The sequence below is a fragment of the Rhipicephalus sanguineus genome, chromosome 7, assembly GCF_013339695.2.
Source record: "Rhipicephalus sanguineus isolate Rsan-2018 chromosome 7, BIME_Rsan_1.4, whole genome shotgun sequence".
NCBI lineage: Eukaryota > Metazoa > Arthropoda > Arachnida > Ixodida > Ixodidae > Rhipicephalus > Rhipicephalus sanguineus.
The window spans coordinates 167,882,494-167,898,965 of NC_051182.1; the positions used below are offsets into that span (position 1 = coordinate 167,882,494).

Below are 16,472 nucleotides of genomic sequence, written 5' to 3' on the forward strand. Positions count from 1 at the left end.
GTGTTTGATGAGGCATCTAAGGCCTTAAGTCATTCGGGGCATTGTGAGGCTTTCGCAGTGTATATGGTTATGGGGTCCTGGACTTTCATGTAACTCTGAAAAGTAATAACCGAAAAAACATGTTAGTGCGCTTCGCAATAGACCCATTCACCTCTGCAGTATTTATTTATTTATTTATTTATTTATTTATTTATTTCTTTATTCATTTATTTATTTACATATAGATCGTTATCTTGATGATGGCGATCTGCTGGTACATATACTATGATCACTAGAGTATACATTTACCATTATGAGTGGTGGTGAAGCACGCCTGCGAAGATCAACGCACTGCGGCCTGAAATATGGTTCACCAACGCAGCTCCCGAGTAGCTAGCGCCGCCTATCGCGTGGGCTCCCAGATGTCGCTATGTTAGTACCAACGTTTATGTTAGTGACTATGTTAGTATCAACTTTGGTTAGTATGGCCTCCAAATAGTTTCGGCGCTGCCGAAGTTCGATCACGGAGGACACCGAAATTTTCCGTTTTGCACACCAGGAAGCGACACTAGTCACGAAGTCGAAAGGTATCTTCGATTTACCCGTGTCACCTTGAAACGGGTCACGGCGATGTTGGAGAAGCTCCCAAATAGTGCCGCTCGGCTTCAGAGGTACAAGCAGGTACAAGCACGATGCGGCGCTATGAACAAATGGTGAGATATCGGCGCGCGACAAGTCATATACGTTACCAGCTCGATGCGCTTCTTTCATGTAAGCTTTAGATGTCGAGAACGGCATGTGCAGGGGCGTAGCCAGAGAGCGGTGGTTGGGGGATTCAACAGGCACACATAAAAACGCACGCACGAATGTACATACAGTAAGAAGACCCCCCCCCCCCTGTCCCCCATCGGAAAATTTCTGGTGATGCCATGCTGGGCACGTGGGTCGGTTTCGGAGCTATTAACACATTCAACGTTGCATCCAACAGATAATTAGGCCAGGTGGCTTCCAGGGTTGCCAATGGTGGCTACTTTTCGCCAAATTGGCGAATTTGAGGGGCCCGTGGCGACCTAAAATTATGAATGGCGACATGGCGAATTTTTGGCGATTTTCGGCTTAGGTCTCCGCTGAGTTATACATCCTAAGCTCAGTGTCTTCGCAACGAATGAGCGGCAACATTCACTGTATTTTTCTTGGTTTTAGACCCACGAGTAGAATGTGCACATTACGCGTCATTCGGTATGTCCGTCCTGTAACTCGTGTGTGTCTCCTCAATTCATCTAGAGGCAGGAGCTACGGGAACGTCCCCCAGAGACATTCTAGCAAAGTGTAAACCGCGAGGGGGCAGTGTTTGACTATAAGCTAATAGCTTTCGGCGCTTCAAGCTTCTCTAAAGTTTCGCTTCTGAAAGGGCTAGGCGACGGGTTGGCCGCGTGTTCCGACCATTTGTTCCGCCAAAGCTCCAACTGTTCTGAATAGCTTGGCGACTTATTCACGGTTGCAGTACCCCCAATTCAGCTGGTAAAGACTGTTTTGGAATAGCGAAGAGAGGAGGATACGCGGCTATTTGTGCAATAAAAAATATTTATTGAGGCATTTTCCACTGTTCTCGGTGAGCGTGTGCAATGACAACAATTGCTATACAACATTTTACATTGCCTACCTGTTCATTAATAACGCATCGGATTGACGCGTGTAGATATAAGTGACTGTAAGAAAGGGTCGGTAGCGTCCGGTATCATATTAGTTCACATTGAAAAGGTGTAAGACTCACTAATTATCGGTTCCTGTGAGACTTCTGTCGTGTTACCTTCAATAAACCTTTTATAATCCTTTTAATTCATATAAGGGTACGTAAAGCTGTCTACAAACAACGCTTTCAAGGTTTTCGCCCAAGGTTTACGGCACTTTTACCTTTGAAACGAGCGGACAGGGATAGAAGGATATCATGAGCGTTTCATTCATTCACCCTTGCGCCACCACGCACATATATCTTGCGGCTAGTCGGAGAAGCAGCACCATGCACTCCCATGGTAAAGCGGGCGATACGACTGGCATTGAGAAACGTCGATATAATTTAAGGGTCTTGGATGGTACTGTATTCTATGGGGCTATACGTGAGAGGAAATTTTTATTAGTATGACGCACATATCTAGAATGGCGACTTTTTTGGCGAAGTTTGTAAAAAAATGGCGACTTTTGGCGACTTTTTGCTCGTTATTTGGCGACATTTACTCGAAAGTGAGTGGCAACCCTGGTGGCTTCCTGAACCCACCGACGAAAGTGGTAGGTTCAGAACCCTCGAATCACTTGGGAACCTCCACTGCGGGTCTTTTTCCGCAGTAAAGAACGACACGTTGCAGCAAACGTTTATTGTCATTTTTTTTCCCTTTAGAAGAACGAAGTTCGAGGTTGTCATAAGTGTGCTATACTTTCATCGTCCTGCGATATCTTGATATAGTTCCGTGCAGTCTTTAAAGTCTACGCTGCCCCTGTACCTCGTCCTGAAGAAGTTCAGCACACTGCGTACCAGGCGCAGTCTCGCGAAAGGCCCGCCTCTCGACTTGCAGACGTTGGAGAAGTCCGCGTAGTCGACGTCGAAGACGGCGATGCCGAACTTGGTGATGGTATGCTCCTCCTTTATTGCGCACAGCTGCCGAGAAATGTGGACAGAACTAAACGTTCAGTTGCGGTAACGTTACTTAAATATTAGTTGACGTAATAGCTCTCGTAGAACATTGCATGCGTTCTTCTGCAGTCCATCACAAGCTAAGAAAGCAGTCACTGTCCTTTAGGCAAGCTAAGGAGAGTACAGGCTAAAGACTATACTCTCCCTCATAGGCGTGTGCACAGTAAGAGAGGGGGGAGGGAGGATTGGGGGGGGGGGATAGGTCCCCTCTGGTCCCCTAAGAGAGGGCGCAAAGTCTACCTTATGCTTGTACGCAGCCGAATTTGTCCAGTCAATATTTAAAGAGCAGGGTTGTACATTAATGTTTTTGATGAGAATGGCGGCCGAAGTTGCATCCCACGAATTGTTCTCCCGCAAAGCCAGGGACCAAAGGCAGGCCCTTGAGAGAAGCCTGTCATGATATGATTTTCATTTTTTCATCCATTCTGAAGCAAGTTTCTGGGAGGGGCGGAGCTCCGATGAAACTGTGCACCCCTGCCCCCACCCCGAATGGCTTAAGATCAAGTAGGTTAAGGTCTAATAACATGAAAATAAATGTTAGTACAAACGAAGTACAGACATTGTTCCTAAGAATAAGCTACGCAGCTTCACGGCAGTCGCCGTGTTCTTCCCGCAAAATATCAATTGAATAACTACAAACAGAGAGAAACAAGGTGTTGGCGCACAAATGAAATGAAGCTTTATTTGACGTTTCGGCCGTGGGCCCGGCCTTCGTCACAATTATGAAGGCCGTGCCCACGGCCGAAACCACGGTTTGCCTAAATGCAAAGAAAAGCAGTCCAAAGGGGTGTTTGGGATGGCCTGTGATTTTTCTGACCAAATTCTGCTGCGACGCGCCTTTCTTCAAAGTTCGTCACGTGAGCTTTGCTGGTCTTACGTAACCAAGATGGCGCACTTCCTGCGCGCCCGGGTCGCTCAGTTTCGGTATCGCCTGGATTTGGGCCCTCAAATTTCCATGATTAATATTTGAAACCACACATTTTTTTTCTTTTTTAACAGGAAAATGTTTTATGCCGGGGTCCACCAAGACTTTGATGACGTACTTCCGTCACGGAAATACGTCAGCAAAATGAATGCCATCAAATGGCAAAGAAAAAGAACTATAAGAAAAGGTTCCGTTGATACGAGTCGAACCCATGACTTCTCGGTCTGCGACGGTGCCTGCCGGGCATTTAGCCCACTGAGCTACCGCGAAACACATAACGGAGGCTACATGAACGCACCTTTTATCTTTCACACTTTTCTCTCAGTGCTCTTGGATGGATGGATGGATGGATGCTATAAGCGTCCCCTTTATAACGGGGTCTCTGACATGTGTGCCACCAGGCTAAAAAAAGAAAAACGCGCCGTTGGTACGACCGTCCCATTCGGCGCGTTTCCAATAAAGTGTAACTTCGTCAATGCTTTAACGCACCGCGAGGTGGCAGCTTTAACCCAAGCCTCGCTCATAGCATCCATCCATATCGAAAAATAGCTCTCCGACGCTCGCCTGGCTGTCGCACCGCGTTCCCCGATCGCCCTGTGAGAATTAACGGCCAGCCTAGAGGGAAGACACGACGCGCGTGCCGTTTCTCTTCACGTTTCACGACGCTTTCAAGGAGTGCGTATCGAGTACCAGTGTTTACTATGTGCTTGTTGATGCCATATTTGCGCGCGATTCACCATATGCGGTGTCCACGTATGTGTGAAGAACTTCAGCTACTGCAAGGGTTAAATCATGATCATGGGCATTAGTCGTCGGTATGGAGATGTGCCACTAGGCGTCAACGTGAGTGAGTCCACATCCAGCGGTGCTATATTTGTCAAACGATCAGTAGACATTGTGCAAGCTCTCATATACCAATGCTCTATGAACAATCAACTACTTCTGTGACGACACGTTTCACTTTCGTGTCGTGCCGATTCTTATAACAGAAGGCTCAGCCATCTTTTTTTTCGTTGAGATATAAAAAAAAATTGGCGTGCCGTAAATTGTCACGTCCTACAACTTTTCGATATAAACAACTGCCCTCAAAATAATAATGAGAAAGTTGGTGGGTTTTCGTTAACCTGCCATTTGGGTGTAACTTTACGTGCGGCAAAGGATTTCCGCCTCGCCATGTAGAGTTCGTGTGCGAAGACGACAGAGGCCTGACAGTCATAGCATTTTTATAAAAGATCTGCATTCTCTAAAAAAAAAAGACACCTTGTATATATAATGGGAAAAAAGCCGTACCTTTTTATTGAGTCCTTTTCGGTCGTCGTACGAGAAAACGATCGGCTCAATGGCGTGGCGAAATTGTGCTGCGTCCACAGAAGGGTCGTACGTCGCTGGTGACGTGTAGTTCGGGCTCTTGCACACCTGTCACGTGAGAAGTGAGTTCGCCGTGAGCAACGCTGTGGCCCATGTCATGAACGTACGCGTAGTGTAACTTGGCGACCACGACACTTGAAATGCACTTGAGTTCGCTGAACGTGATCAGAGCGTCTCAAGGGGCTAGTTGAAGAGGTCTAGTTTGGGGAGTGCTTATGCCTATGCTCGAATTTGCTTGTACGCATTACTGAGATAACGCAAAGAAAAAAAACACGAGACGGTACAGCGTTTACAGTGCGCTGATTTCTTCGCAGTGAGCCTTTAACAACATACCCATTGGTACAAACAAAACTCCTCCGAGAGTGATGGTGAATGGCGCATTATTCTTGGTGCACAGGTGAACTAAACATTTTACATCCCTACAGACGTAAAAAAGGGCGTCCTACTTGCTAACGCCCGTTGCTAACGCTTCCACGTTCAATGGGTAAGAGCGAATGGTAGGTAAAATATGTAATGACTATTGTCTGTTGTTTTGCGTGGCCAAAACCAGGCACGCCGTAGTGGAGGCTTCCGGAAATTTAGACCACCTGGTGTTCTGTAACACGCACTGACATCGCACAGTACACATGGCTCTAGCATTTCGGCTCCATGAAAATGCGACCGCCGAGGCCGGGATCGAAACGGCGACCTTCGGGTCAGCAGCCGAGCACCGCCACCGCTATGCCACCGCAGCGGACACGAATGGTAGTTAACCAAGTAAAATTGTGATAGATTTACCAGTAAAATTTCTAAGCTTCCGCTGCCAGATTCTCGTATCAGATATTGTTCTGCACACTGGGTGGTCAGAAGGAGTGCAAGGTTTTTTTAACGACGCATTTTCTCGTGGCGCATGTTGCTCGGCGTTAAAGGTGATAAAGGTTTCCTACAGCTGTAAAGGTAAGGCTGTTGCCCATGGGTCTACGGAAAACCTTTAGGGCGTAAAGATAATGAGAGCATTTCTAAGATACAACTTATTTTTCTGAGCCAAATAGACCACGACATTAACACAATGATGCACTAGGACACAAACAATTATTAAATTGCACAAAGTTATATTTCTAGCTATTCTCAGTGTTGAAACTGCAGCGGGGCGTTGCAATTGTAGAAACTCCTTTTTATTTCTACACCCCAAGAAAAGACCGAGTAAAAAGGGGCGTCCTTGTGTCCCGCAACAATAATCGCCATGTGGCTTGCTTACGTTTCGTTTCTTCAAAACTCGGTGCTCGCGAAGGTCGCGGGATCGAATCTCGGCCATGGCGGCCGCATTTCCATAGAGGCGAAATACTTGAGGCCCGTGTACTTAGATTTAAGTGCACGTCAAAGAACACCAGATGGTTAAAATTTCCGGAGCCCTCCACTACGGCGTCCCCCATAATTATGTCGTTGTTTCGCGACCTAAAACTCCAACAATTATTATGTTACAAATGTCGGCGCTAGCCACTTTCCTACCAGGAATGCTACGTCATGCTGATAACGTGCATGCCATTTGTGACGTGGAAGTATTGGGCGCGCTGCGATAATGCAAGGAAAGGCACGCCAGATAGACGACAATTATTGTGGTGCTACAAAAACACACCCTTTTTACGCGCTATTTTTTAAAAGTGTACTAAAGAAAATCGGGTGCACCTAGTGACTGAGGTCGCCTTATATTTGGGTAAACGCGGTAGTTTAGTGTTTCATCGGATCTAACCAAGCTGATGACGAGAATCGATGCAGCTCACCTCAGCGTAGCTGGCGAACGAATCGACGCTGTTATTGGTCATGCAGGGCGCCAGGAAACCACGGTTTTTCGGGTCCGTGAGTACCGCTAAATGCCCGCTCAATGTCACCGACAGTGCAGACTTGAGCTTCAGACCCGACAGCCTGACGATGCTCTCTGCTGCAGTCGTCTGCGCGAAACAAGCATACGTCCCACACACGAGCAGAAGCCAATCAAATTTAAGCACTTCTTTAAAAAAAGTCACAGTTTCGCCGCAAGGGCGAAGCAATGAATGCGATAGCAAGAAACTAATGCTATACGAAGTGAGGCTCGCCAATGGATAGTCTCAGTTTGAACAGCGCTCCTGTTGCAAAGGCGGCCGAAGCAGCGAAGGAAACTAGCGTGCTTCAAGTGTCGAGCTGTGACACTTGATAGTTCGCGCTCATCTTCTGTTTGTTCGTTTAGCGGCGTCCCTTGATCTCGAGTGATTTTCGTACGCTCCGTAACATGAGCGCGGACATCACGGTGAAAGCGTGAAACATCCCTCTTCCCCTCAGCACGAGAAAACCACGCGAGCAGACAGCGGAAGGGCAAGGCTCTCCCTGCGCAAACATAAGAAGCGAGCGAGCTCGCCGACGCGCTCCTCGCGCCATCTCGCTGGTAATGAAGAAACGCTTATAAGCGCCTGCCGTCTCTGAGTCCGTCCAGCGCTAAAGGGTGTGTATATAACGCTCGCCATTAGCTATGTGGAGGATCTGCGTTTCGTGGCGTAGTGGCTAGCGCCAGTCGCTGCGGAGCAAGAGGTCCCTAGTTCGATTCCGCGCTTCGGAAGCATTTTTCTTAGTCATTTTTCTTTGGGGCTTTTATATATATATATATATATATATATATATATATATATATACATACTTATACATATACGGTGCATGACGGCGGCGACGGCAAAATTCAGCGGAGACTGTCCATATAATTGCTATCGCAATAAAAAAATCCCGCGATTGCCAGTCTTTCTGTGAAAGATGTCAATACATCGAAGCTGAAGCCTCCCTTCGTGAGGCTTTTGCCTTTATGTTTTTTTAAGTATTTCTCAGTATTTATGTTTAGCAACAGTTATTTAAGTACTTCTGTGTTGTATCATTGCTCTTAAATTTGAGACTACATTAAAGGGGTGCTGCAACACTTTTTCTGCATGGTCAGAAAACGCTGCCGATCGATAGTCGAGGCTCCTGAGGACACGCGAGACAAACATGACAGTGCAGCAGGGGGCCTGGAATTTACATTTAATTCTCAGTCAGCTAGAAATATTTCCCTGTTGTTTCCACAAAGGATGCCATATACCCATATGACCGCGCCATGAACCAAGTTTCACGGCCATTGGCCGATTGAGCATCGTGAGCTACATATAGTTACCGTGGCCGCCGCGGAAGGCCGAAAGTGCTCAAGGTCATGACGAGCGCGTGAGGAAACTTCTTTCTCCCGTGCCATCCCTCCCTGCGTAGCTTCCGGCGCACTCGTCGGGACGAGAGAAGAGAGAAAGTAATCACAGAGTGCGACAGATCTCTAACTGCGCTCGTACTTGACGGATTCTAAAACCTTTTGCGGCAGTCGATTCGAGAGGCAATAAGCTATTTTAATGTAGCCATTAGACCACATTAGTTGTGAAACTGTTGCAGGGCCCCTTTAAGCTTTGGGGCGACGGTACGCTCATTCACGGCCGCGCTGGAACGCTATATACGGTAGCGTTCCAGTGCGGCCCACTCCACCCGCCCATTCGCAAAAAACGCGCACTACTCAATACGGGGCACCAATACAATCACCTGAGGAGAAAAACAAGATGGATTTCGCCTTCGAGTTGCCTTATCCAAACACATACCGGGTCCTTATGGCTTTTATTTGCATTTTTCGGAATTTCTCGCTCACGGACAACGCCGATCTTTCGCACAGGGCCAACGACGCCGACACCGGAATTTCAGCGAAATGGGCGCTTCAACGCTGTCAATTAATATGACACGCAGTTACAGTGATCTCAATGCGATGCAAGGCAGACAAGGCACTTGAGAAACCACAGCGCGATAAACTAACACGAGACACGATGCATGAAGACAAGGCTTTACTTTCAACTGAGGTTTTATAACAGATCCTGAGCGCATATAAACGCGCATCTGAGACTCCAAAAGCAAACAAACGACAGAAAGAAATTAAATGGACACGTCTCGTCTGAATCAAGCAGTCGAGCTCTTTTTTTACATCAAACAACATACCGCGTGCTGACACATTAATTTCCTGCCTTAGCTATTTCAGATGCCTCTGCAATTTCTCTGAACGCACGGGTGTCGCTGGAGGCGACGTTTCGACAAGCGGACTTGGCGTCTTCAAGGCTGCAAGTGCGTTCCTTCTTGCAAGGAAAGCAGTTGCAGCCTTGAGAGAGACTACTGGTCCGCTTGTCAAAACGTCGGCTTCAGCGACTCCCCATGTTCACGAATTTTTCATCTCGTTAAGCGTCCATTTTCCCCTGCACTGCTGCCTTTTACTTCTCTTTTTTTTTGGGGGGGGGGAGGGGGCGGTATACAATTTTTCTGGTTATATTGTTGCAATGGCGATACATAGCAACTTTCAGATTGAAAAGAGAATGACACTATGGCTTCGCGTCACAGTTTTTACAATGACTTGTGTCCTTCTATAGTCTGTCACAGCCTAAGAAGGTCACGTGACACGCACCATGTCGTACTGGTAGCTGTCTTCGGCTCCCCGAGGCCTCCGCAGCTGTGTCGGCGCCACGACGCGACAGGTGCGTAAACTGTTGTCCCCTCGCGAGTAGTGGCCCAGAGCGATGTACAGGTCCGGCATGATCAAATTCCTGCGATCGAATGCACGTACTGTAAGTCAGGTACAAAGATGGGCAAGTTGGAATCGATGCATGCTTGAGAAACCAGCGCGACAACGGCGAACGCTGTTGAACAACTGAAATCTACTGAAACAGCTGAAGACAAGAAAAACCAACACCATGCGTGCGTATGATTCGAGGTCGCGTGGAAAAAAAAATTACTACGCACGCGTACATCGCAATCTAGGAAACAAAAGTTTTAGTATGCAATCATCGCCTATAATTTTGAAGAACGCTTCTGCGAGTTCGCGAGCTCTTTTATGTTTTTGCTTCAAGATAATGACTGTGTAATTGAAAAAAAGGGTTGCACCAACATGAACTGCAATAAGCAAAACTTGATATGACCTGCAATGACCTGCTGTGAAAATAAGGTTCGTTTGGTTATACAACACGCAGACATAAATTACTTTAAGGGGACACTAAAGTGACACAATGGATTGGTTTATATTGGTAAGTTGTACTCTGAGAACTTTCATGTCCTTAATTTTAGCGTGATATATTTATTATTAGAGGAGGAAATCAAGGTCAAAGTTTCATTTTCACTGCGCGTGACGTCACAATGTTAAAAATTATTTATCGTGTTTCGGTGGCATTGCCTCAACAAAATTTCCTGAATCCTGGTATGCTAAGTCGATGGCCCCCTCAGAGGGCAATGCACTTCGTTTTTACTGATTAGGAACAACGCATGACTAAGTAAATGCCGTCAAAATCTATGACGTCCCTACGTTTGATGCGGGAATCTCAAGGTGGCGTCACCACCAGCACTTTCCTCTTTCTGCGCGTTATCTCCCTCCCCAAGTGTCTTCTCGCGGCAAGCGTGGCGATTTTGAAATTAGGAAAGAGTAATTTACTAATACGAGAAAAATAGTCTTTCTCTTTAGTGTCCCTTTAAGCTGGCTTAGGGTAGGTTGCATTAGGTTTGGTCTGCTTCGGTCGGTATACTACAAGACATTCAGTATAGGTCGAATGGCGCATGCATGGTAACCTTTGAAAAGTCGTGCATCTATGACTGACCTATTAAAAAGATTATCCATATTCTACGTGTAACTGTTTTAAGTACATGCCATTGAATTTTGGTAAACAACGAAATAGGCTTCCAACGCAACGTCGAGCGGCGCCACTGCTCTTAACGCAACTGGGGGCATCCACGGCCACAACACTGCTGCCCCCGCTTCCGCGCACACGCAGAGCTCTCCGATTGCATCTGTGGTGCTTCACTATGTACTGACTAGCATAAGAACCCGCTTCCGCGCACACGCAGAGCTCTCCGATTGCATCTGTGGTGCTTCACTATTCACTGACTAGCAGTGCTCTGGGCCGCATGAGGAGCGCATGCGCGCACGTGTCCTTGCCGCCGCCGCTGGTAAATCCGGCGACAAACCACCTTCGCGGGCAGCGTCGGCCCCCAGTAACGCATAGAACAGCCGCGCGAACGTGGCGCCCGAACTTGAGCTTGGGTTCCCGATACATCTGCACGCATTTCACATCCCCAGGATATTGACCAGTGCGTAACACTGAAGATTACACTGCATGAAGTGACAAAGAAGTTAGGAAATACCGAGACACGTGTAAACGTAGCCTTTTTTTTTTCTTCCTTTTTTGTTGCCGGGCTCTCGAACGGTTTTAACCCTGAAGCACCTGATTTGCGAGCGCAGTTTGAATTTTCGCTTACGTAAAATTTCTTATGTAGAATCTGGCCCAGGTGGCGTCTGGAATACTCGCTGCGAAAAACGTGAAGACCTTGATGCCCTGGCTGATGATTTCTTGGGAAACGTCGTCGCGCAAAATCTGCGACCAGAAGTGGGAATTCGTGGGCACTTTTTCCTTTATTCTTGATACACGCACATACATAAACGCACATGCATGCATGCACACACAGATATACGCAGAGTATATCTCTTAGTACAGTACAGTACAGTACATTAAAATGGTATGGGCTTGAGCTTGAACCCATGAATTACAGTACAGTATAGTGCAGCACAGTGTTCAGTACATTTCTTAATACATCACCGTGTGCGTAAGATGTACGGTGCTCACAGATTGAAACGTGAAAATATGAGACTAAGTAATGGTCGTACTTTCATTTCCAATGTCTAGACGTCTTGTCACATCGGCGTAATTTTGACGGGAACACTTACACCAGAGCCAACATTACCTTTAGCAGAGGTTTGCAGCGGCACTACGCGATTATCACAAGCAATTGCTCATAGCGGTCGTTATGATAAAAAAAAATAATGTCGCGTTTCCATCCTTGAGTACTTTACGCACGACCACACTGTTCACAATGATGCGCAAAATACGCCGTATTCCGTATTATTATTTTTTAAATGCGAAAGCCTTACACGCCGTATCAAACGCCTAGAGGGGGCGTCGGTGTCAACACGAGTGATGCAGAAAGTCATCATTACGGAATGACGTCACACTATGATGACATCGTGAATTCACAGGTCAGCAATATTTCACGTCATAGAGACGTCACTATGAGGTCCCATTACGAACCGTCACATGATGAGGTCATCACATGACATGTGATCGACTGAGAAGAAAAAGATGGCTTTCGCCTTGCAGTCGTCTAACACAAATGGATAAGGCACCGTGTGAAATTTTATGTTCCACCTGAAGAATGGCATGTGCCACCACGTCAATTAACACATTCATATGTGTGGTAGCGTACCTTAAAACAATATGCGTACCTTGAGACAATTCAGGGCAGGTACTATGTCAACTTCCCTGGGATCCACGGTGGCACTGTCCAGAACACCGATGTGGTAAATCGAGTGATCCCAAAAGTGCTGCATCACGTTGAACTTCTTGGTGACTTGCTGTCGCAGGTAGAACTGCAGGTGGAACGCTGAACTGCATTGACATAGCCATAAGGGATAACTGGGTTACAACGCCCACTTGCTGCTTACGGTTGGAATTTTGAGCTTGTTGGTATGCGTTCATCTTTGATTGATGCAGTGTACATGGAAGAAGGACGAATAGTTAAGAAGCACAGGACAGACGCTTACTCGCAATGTTACAGGCATGTGTTCCCGATCTTGGGGCTCTTAGCGATGACGTGCATCAACCTTAGAATAAAAGAGCTGAGCTAGTTGGTAAGTATTCATTCTAAAAGAACGGGGCGTGCGAACAAAAACTCAACAAAGAAGTGGTGTCGTGACTTCTTTCTTGTGTCCGTGTTTCCACGCCCTGCCTTTTTAATAATAATATCTGGGGTTTAACGTCCCAAAACCATTATATGGTTATGAGACGCCGTAGTGGAGGCCTGCGGAAATTTAGACCGCCTGGAGTTCTTTAATGTGCAGCTAAATCTAAGTACAAGGTAAAACTGATAACTGGGCAAGTTGGTATGTATTCATTCTTAAACTTGTGCCAGGCCGTTGCTTAAAAGTTTAAAGCAGGGGAAAGAAAATGAAGCTGTGGCTTAAAGGAAGAACCGAAGCTAACGAAATACCGAAAAGGGGTGGTATATCGGATACCGTTAACAGTGTTGTACGGAACGGCGTTCCAAGGAACGACGTTCCAGGAACTAGTTCCTTTTTGGGGGACCGGAGGAACGCCACTGTTTCATTGAGGATCGGTGGAACTGTAACGGTAACTCTTACGTTTGCGTAGGAACGACTGAGGGAACGGCGTTCCTTCTCTAAACGTTCCTTGGCACTGAACAGGCGCACGCACGCAGCGCACCATGCATGACAGGGCGGATGGGCGACAGCGTTAGGTACAAGAATACACCGCTCACCTGTCACTTGACTATGCTGTCACTTTAAGGCGTCCACCAGGGGCGCAGGGAAGCGCGCGATGACGAGACCGACCACATGCGGGAAGAACACTTCATTTTTTTTTTTTTTTGCTTGAGCCAGTCTGACAGCGATCAAGGGCCATTCTGGAGTGTCGACACACATTGCAGGACTTGTACTAGTCATTCAAGGATCATAGAACCCCATTGTAAGGCCGCGGCGCCAGGAAAGGGCGCGCCATTTTTTTACCTCAGTGACTTTTGTTCGGCCAACTCAAAAGCAGCTTTGTGTGTGTGTGTGTGTGTGTGTGTGTGTGTGTGTGTGTGTGTGTGTGTGTGTGTGTGTGTGCGTGCGTGCGTGTGCGTGCGTGCGTGTGTGTGTGTGTGTGTGTGTGTGTGTGCGTGCGTGTGTGTGTGTGTGTGTGTGTGTGTGTGTGTGTGTGTGTGTGTGTGTGTGTGTGTGTGTGTGTGTGTGTGTGTGTGTGCGCGCGCTTCTGCGACGCGTCCCCGTGGTCTCGTCGGCATACGGAAAAGTGGAGGAGCCAGCTTACCGTAGTCGAGGCGCCTGCGCATGGTTCCGCGGAGTCCTCGAACGGCGCCACTCATCGTCGCGAATCCGGTGTTTGATGCTCATGGGAGGACGGGGAATCACAACGCTAAATGCCGCAGAGAGTGAGTGAAGCAGCGACGTCCTAACCACCGAAATCCCGTGCGGTGGCCTTCAGCTCCGCGTGAATGGTCTTGGGCCCCAACGTAACGGTGGGGCCCAAGTTACGCTTTGGTTCCATGCCTAGGGAGTGATCGCCTTGCCGCGTGCAGCGTACAATTCCGGCGTTTTATTGGTTTTATGTTCACGCGTTCGCCGACTGCGAAGCTTCGGCCCGTTTTCTCGGAATGTTTTTCTCGTCGCGTGGTCTTTAGCGGCTGGCTCACTCGTCCCTTTAGTATCTCGTGCATGCCGCCAACAGCTATCGAAAAATCTGTCTTTTGACATCCGGTTGCGTGAATGGCGGGGAAGAGGACCGAAACGCAGTGGACGTGGGTGCCGCAGTGGCGCCTGCCCGCTGCCTTCGATGGTAGCGTTTGGGCAGGCATCCCTTCAACATGCTAGTTATCTCCGCGGCTATCAGTCTAAAATTTTTATAACAGTTCAGTTCGACAGCCGCCGCACCGATAACGTCTGTCATGCAGTAAACGATACGCGTATACATCAAGCGCTACATTCTTGTTGTACCCATGAGCCTGTCCTCGCCCCTACGACCTCGGTTGACTTTGTTCCTATTTGTGTACAACACTGTAGTACTCTCAAGCGACTCGATGGAACGGCTCTTCAGCATTCACAATGACGTCACAAATTTTGGTGATCTGTGAATTCACGATGGCGTCATGTGCTGACGTCATCACGTGATGATGATCTTTTGCATCACTCGTGTTGCCTCGACGCCGCGCGACGCGGACGGTCAATTTTCGCGTTTTATGAGGCATCTAAGGCCTTCGCCTAAAGAAGCGGGGTTGGCGTGATAACGAATGCAAAGTAAAATAGCCATGGCTCTCGTCTACGAGTAGTATTAGGCGAATGCACAGAAATGGTGAGTTTTTTTAGCAAGTATGCATATACTCACTTGTAGGAGAAACCGATTCCAAAGGCCGTGGTCTTGTACGTCGGCGCGATGTCAACGAAGGTTCTCAAGTTGGTATCGAACTGATCGGGCGCATCGAACGTGTTGCGGCCCTCTTTGTACAGCGAGTCGTAGAAGAGGTACTCGCACAAACCGTCCGGTGGGAACATCTGCGTCGAGTTGGTCCTGATGCCCATCGTGCACACCAGGGGTTGGTCGTCGATCACTGCTCGCAGTGCCAACAAAAACGACACGAGCTGAGGCACAACTAGGCGCGTGTTGACTTTGGAAACGCCCGCATGCTCTGTTTGTTATATTCGCACATTGGCCAATCACGTGATCGACTTCTTGTACACAATTGACTGTTACGTTAATGGTATAGTACAGTATGGTATAGTTAATAAATGAAGAAAGGGAACTTGGAGGGCTCGTTTTTTTTTTTTGTTTGACACAACCTTAAGGCTGGTTTTCATTAAAGTATGATATAGTGTAGCGTAGTGCAATACAGTACAGCACTGTACACTGCAGTAAAGTACAGATAGATAGATAGATAGATAGATAGATAGATAGATAGATAGATAGATAGATAGATAGATAGATAGATAGTAGGAATGGAGGATAATAGTAGATAGAGGGAATTATATGGCTGTGAACTTTTGGTGGAATTTCGATATGTTTGTGCGGACGTACGAGAATGAAGACGACGGCGACATGAAGGGCGAGCCAGGGGCAGGTAGCACGCGCGGCGGCGGGACAAGAAGAAAAGAAGACGAAAAAGAAGAGGGCGCGTGTGGAAGCGCAGAGGGCTGAGCGAAGCTAGCCGAAGGACCGCCGGACCAGGGCGCTGTCCGAGAAGTTTGTCGTGTGCCGTGCCCAGCGAGGACTGGTGCTTTCCTGGTGTTTCGGGCGTTGGCGGGTGGGCGAGGACGTGCCGGACCAGGGCGCTGTCCGGGGAGCTCCTCCGGCCTGTTCTTGGTGAGACCTGGGGAGCCTGGGAGGCTACCGGTACAGGGCGCGGCTCCCTGCTTGTCGGCGGGCAGGCGTCACGAGTTCCTGAACACCGTCGCCACCTGGACGGCACAAGGCCGTGATCGAACGGGAGGCCTTCCGGAGGCCTTGTCTTGGAGTGTCAGATAGATAGATAGATAGATAGATAGATAGATAGATAGATAGATAGATAGATAGATAGATAGATAGATAGATAGATAGATAGACAGACAGACAGACAGACAGACAGATAGATAGATAGATAGATAGATAGATAGATAGATAGATAGATAGATAGATAGATAGATAGATAGATAGATAGATAGATAGATAGATAGATAGATAGATAGATAGATAGATAGATAGATAGATAGATAGATAGATAGATAGATAGATTTCATAGGAAGATCGAAGTTTGAAGAGATGAGCACGGGGTGTCGCTAGAGGCAACGTTTAGACAAGTGGTTTTTGTCTTCTTCAAGACTGCAACTCCAAGTGCGCGGTAAAGTTGTAAGGCTGGAAGAGAAAAGACCACTTGTCG

The 16,472-nt window shown here is 47.6% G+C and overlaps 1 protein-coding gene across 1 annotated transcript; it reads right to left on the minus strand.

The window, feature by feature from the left end:
* Positions 1-2,343: 2,343 nt before the first annotated feature.
* On the minus strand, positions 2,344-11,410 carry LOC119399250 (uncharacterized). Its single transcript, XM_037666067.2, has 5 exons — positions 11,256-11,410; positions 9,418-9,556; positions 6,722-6,889; positions 4,884-5,009; positions 2,344-2,632 (listed from the first exon to the last, which is right to left on the minus strand). Exons 2-5 carry the CDS (start codon positions 9,544-9,546, stop codon positions 2,414-2,416), a joined length of 642 nt encoding a protein of 213 aa, XP_037521995.2. The 5' UTR covers positions 9,547-9,556; positions 11,256-11,410; the 3' UTR covers positions 2,344-2,413.
* Positions 11,411-16,472: the final 5,062 nt, after the last annotated feature.

Bases quoted from the DNA above. Each gene is read 5' to 3' on its own strand.
- LOC119399250 (XM_037666067.2), bottom strand. From the start codon at position 9,546: ATGCCGGACCTGTACATCGCTCTGGGCCACTACTCGCGAGGGGACAAC. The intron at 6,890-9,417 runs GTGCGTGTCACG...TGTTTCGCGCAG, and splicing joins ACAGCTACCAGTACGACATG to ACGACTGCAGCAGAGAGCAT. The intron at 2,633-4,883 runs GTACGGCTTTTT...ATTTCTCGGCAG, and splicing joins GAAAAGGACTCAATAAAAAG to CTGTGCGCAATAAAGGAGGA.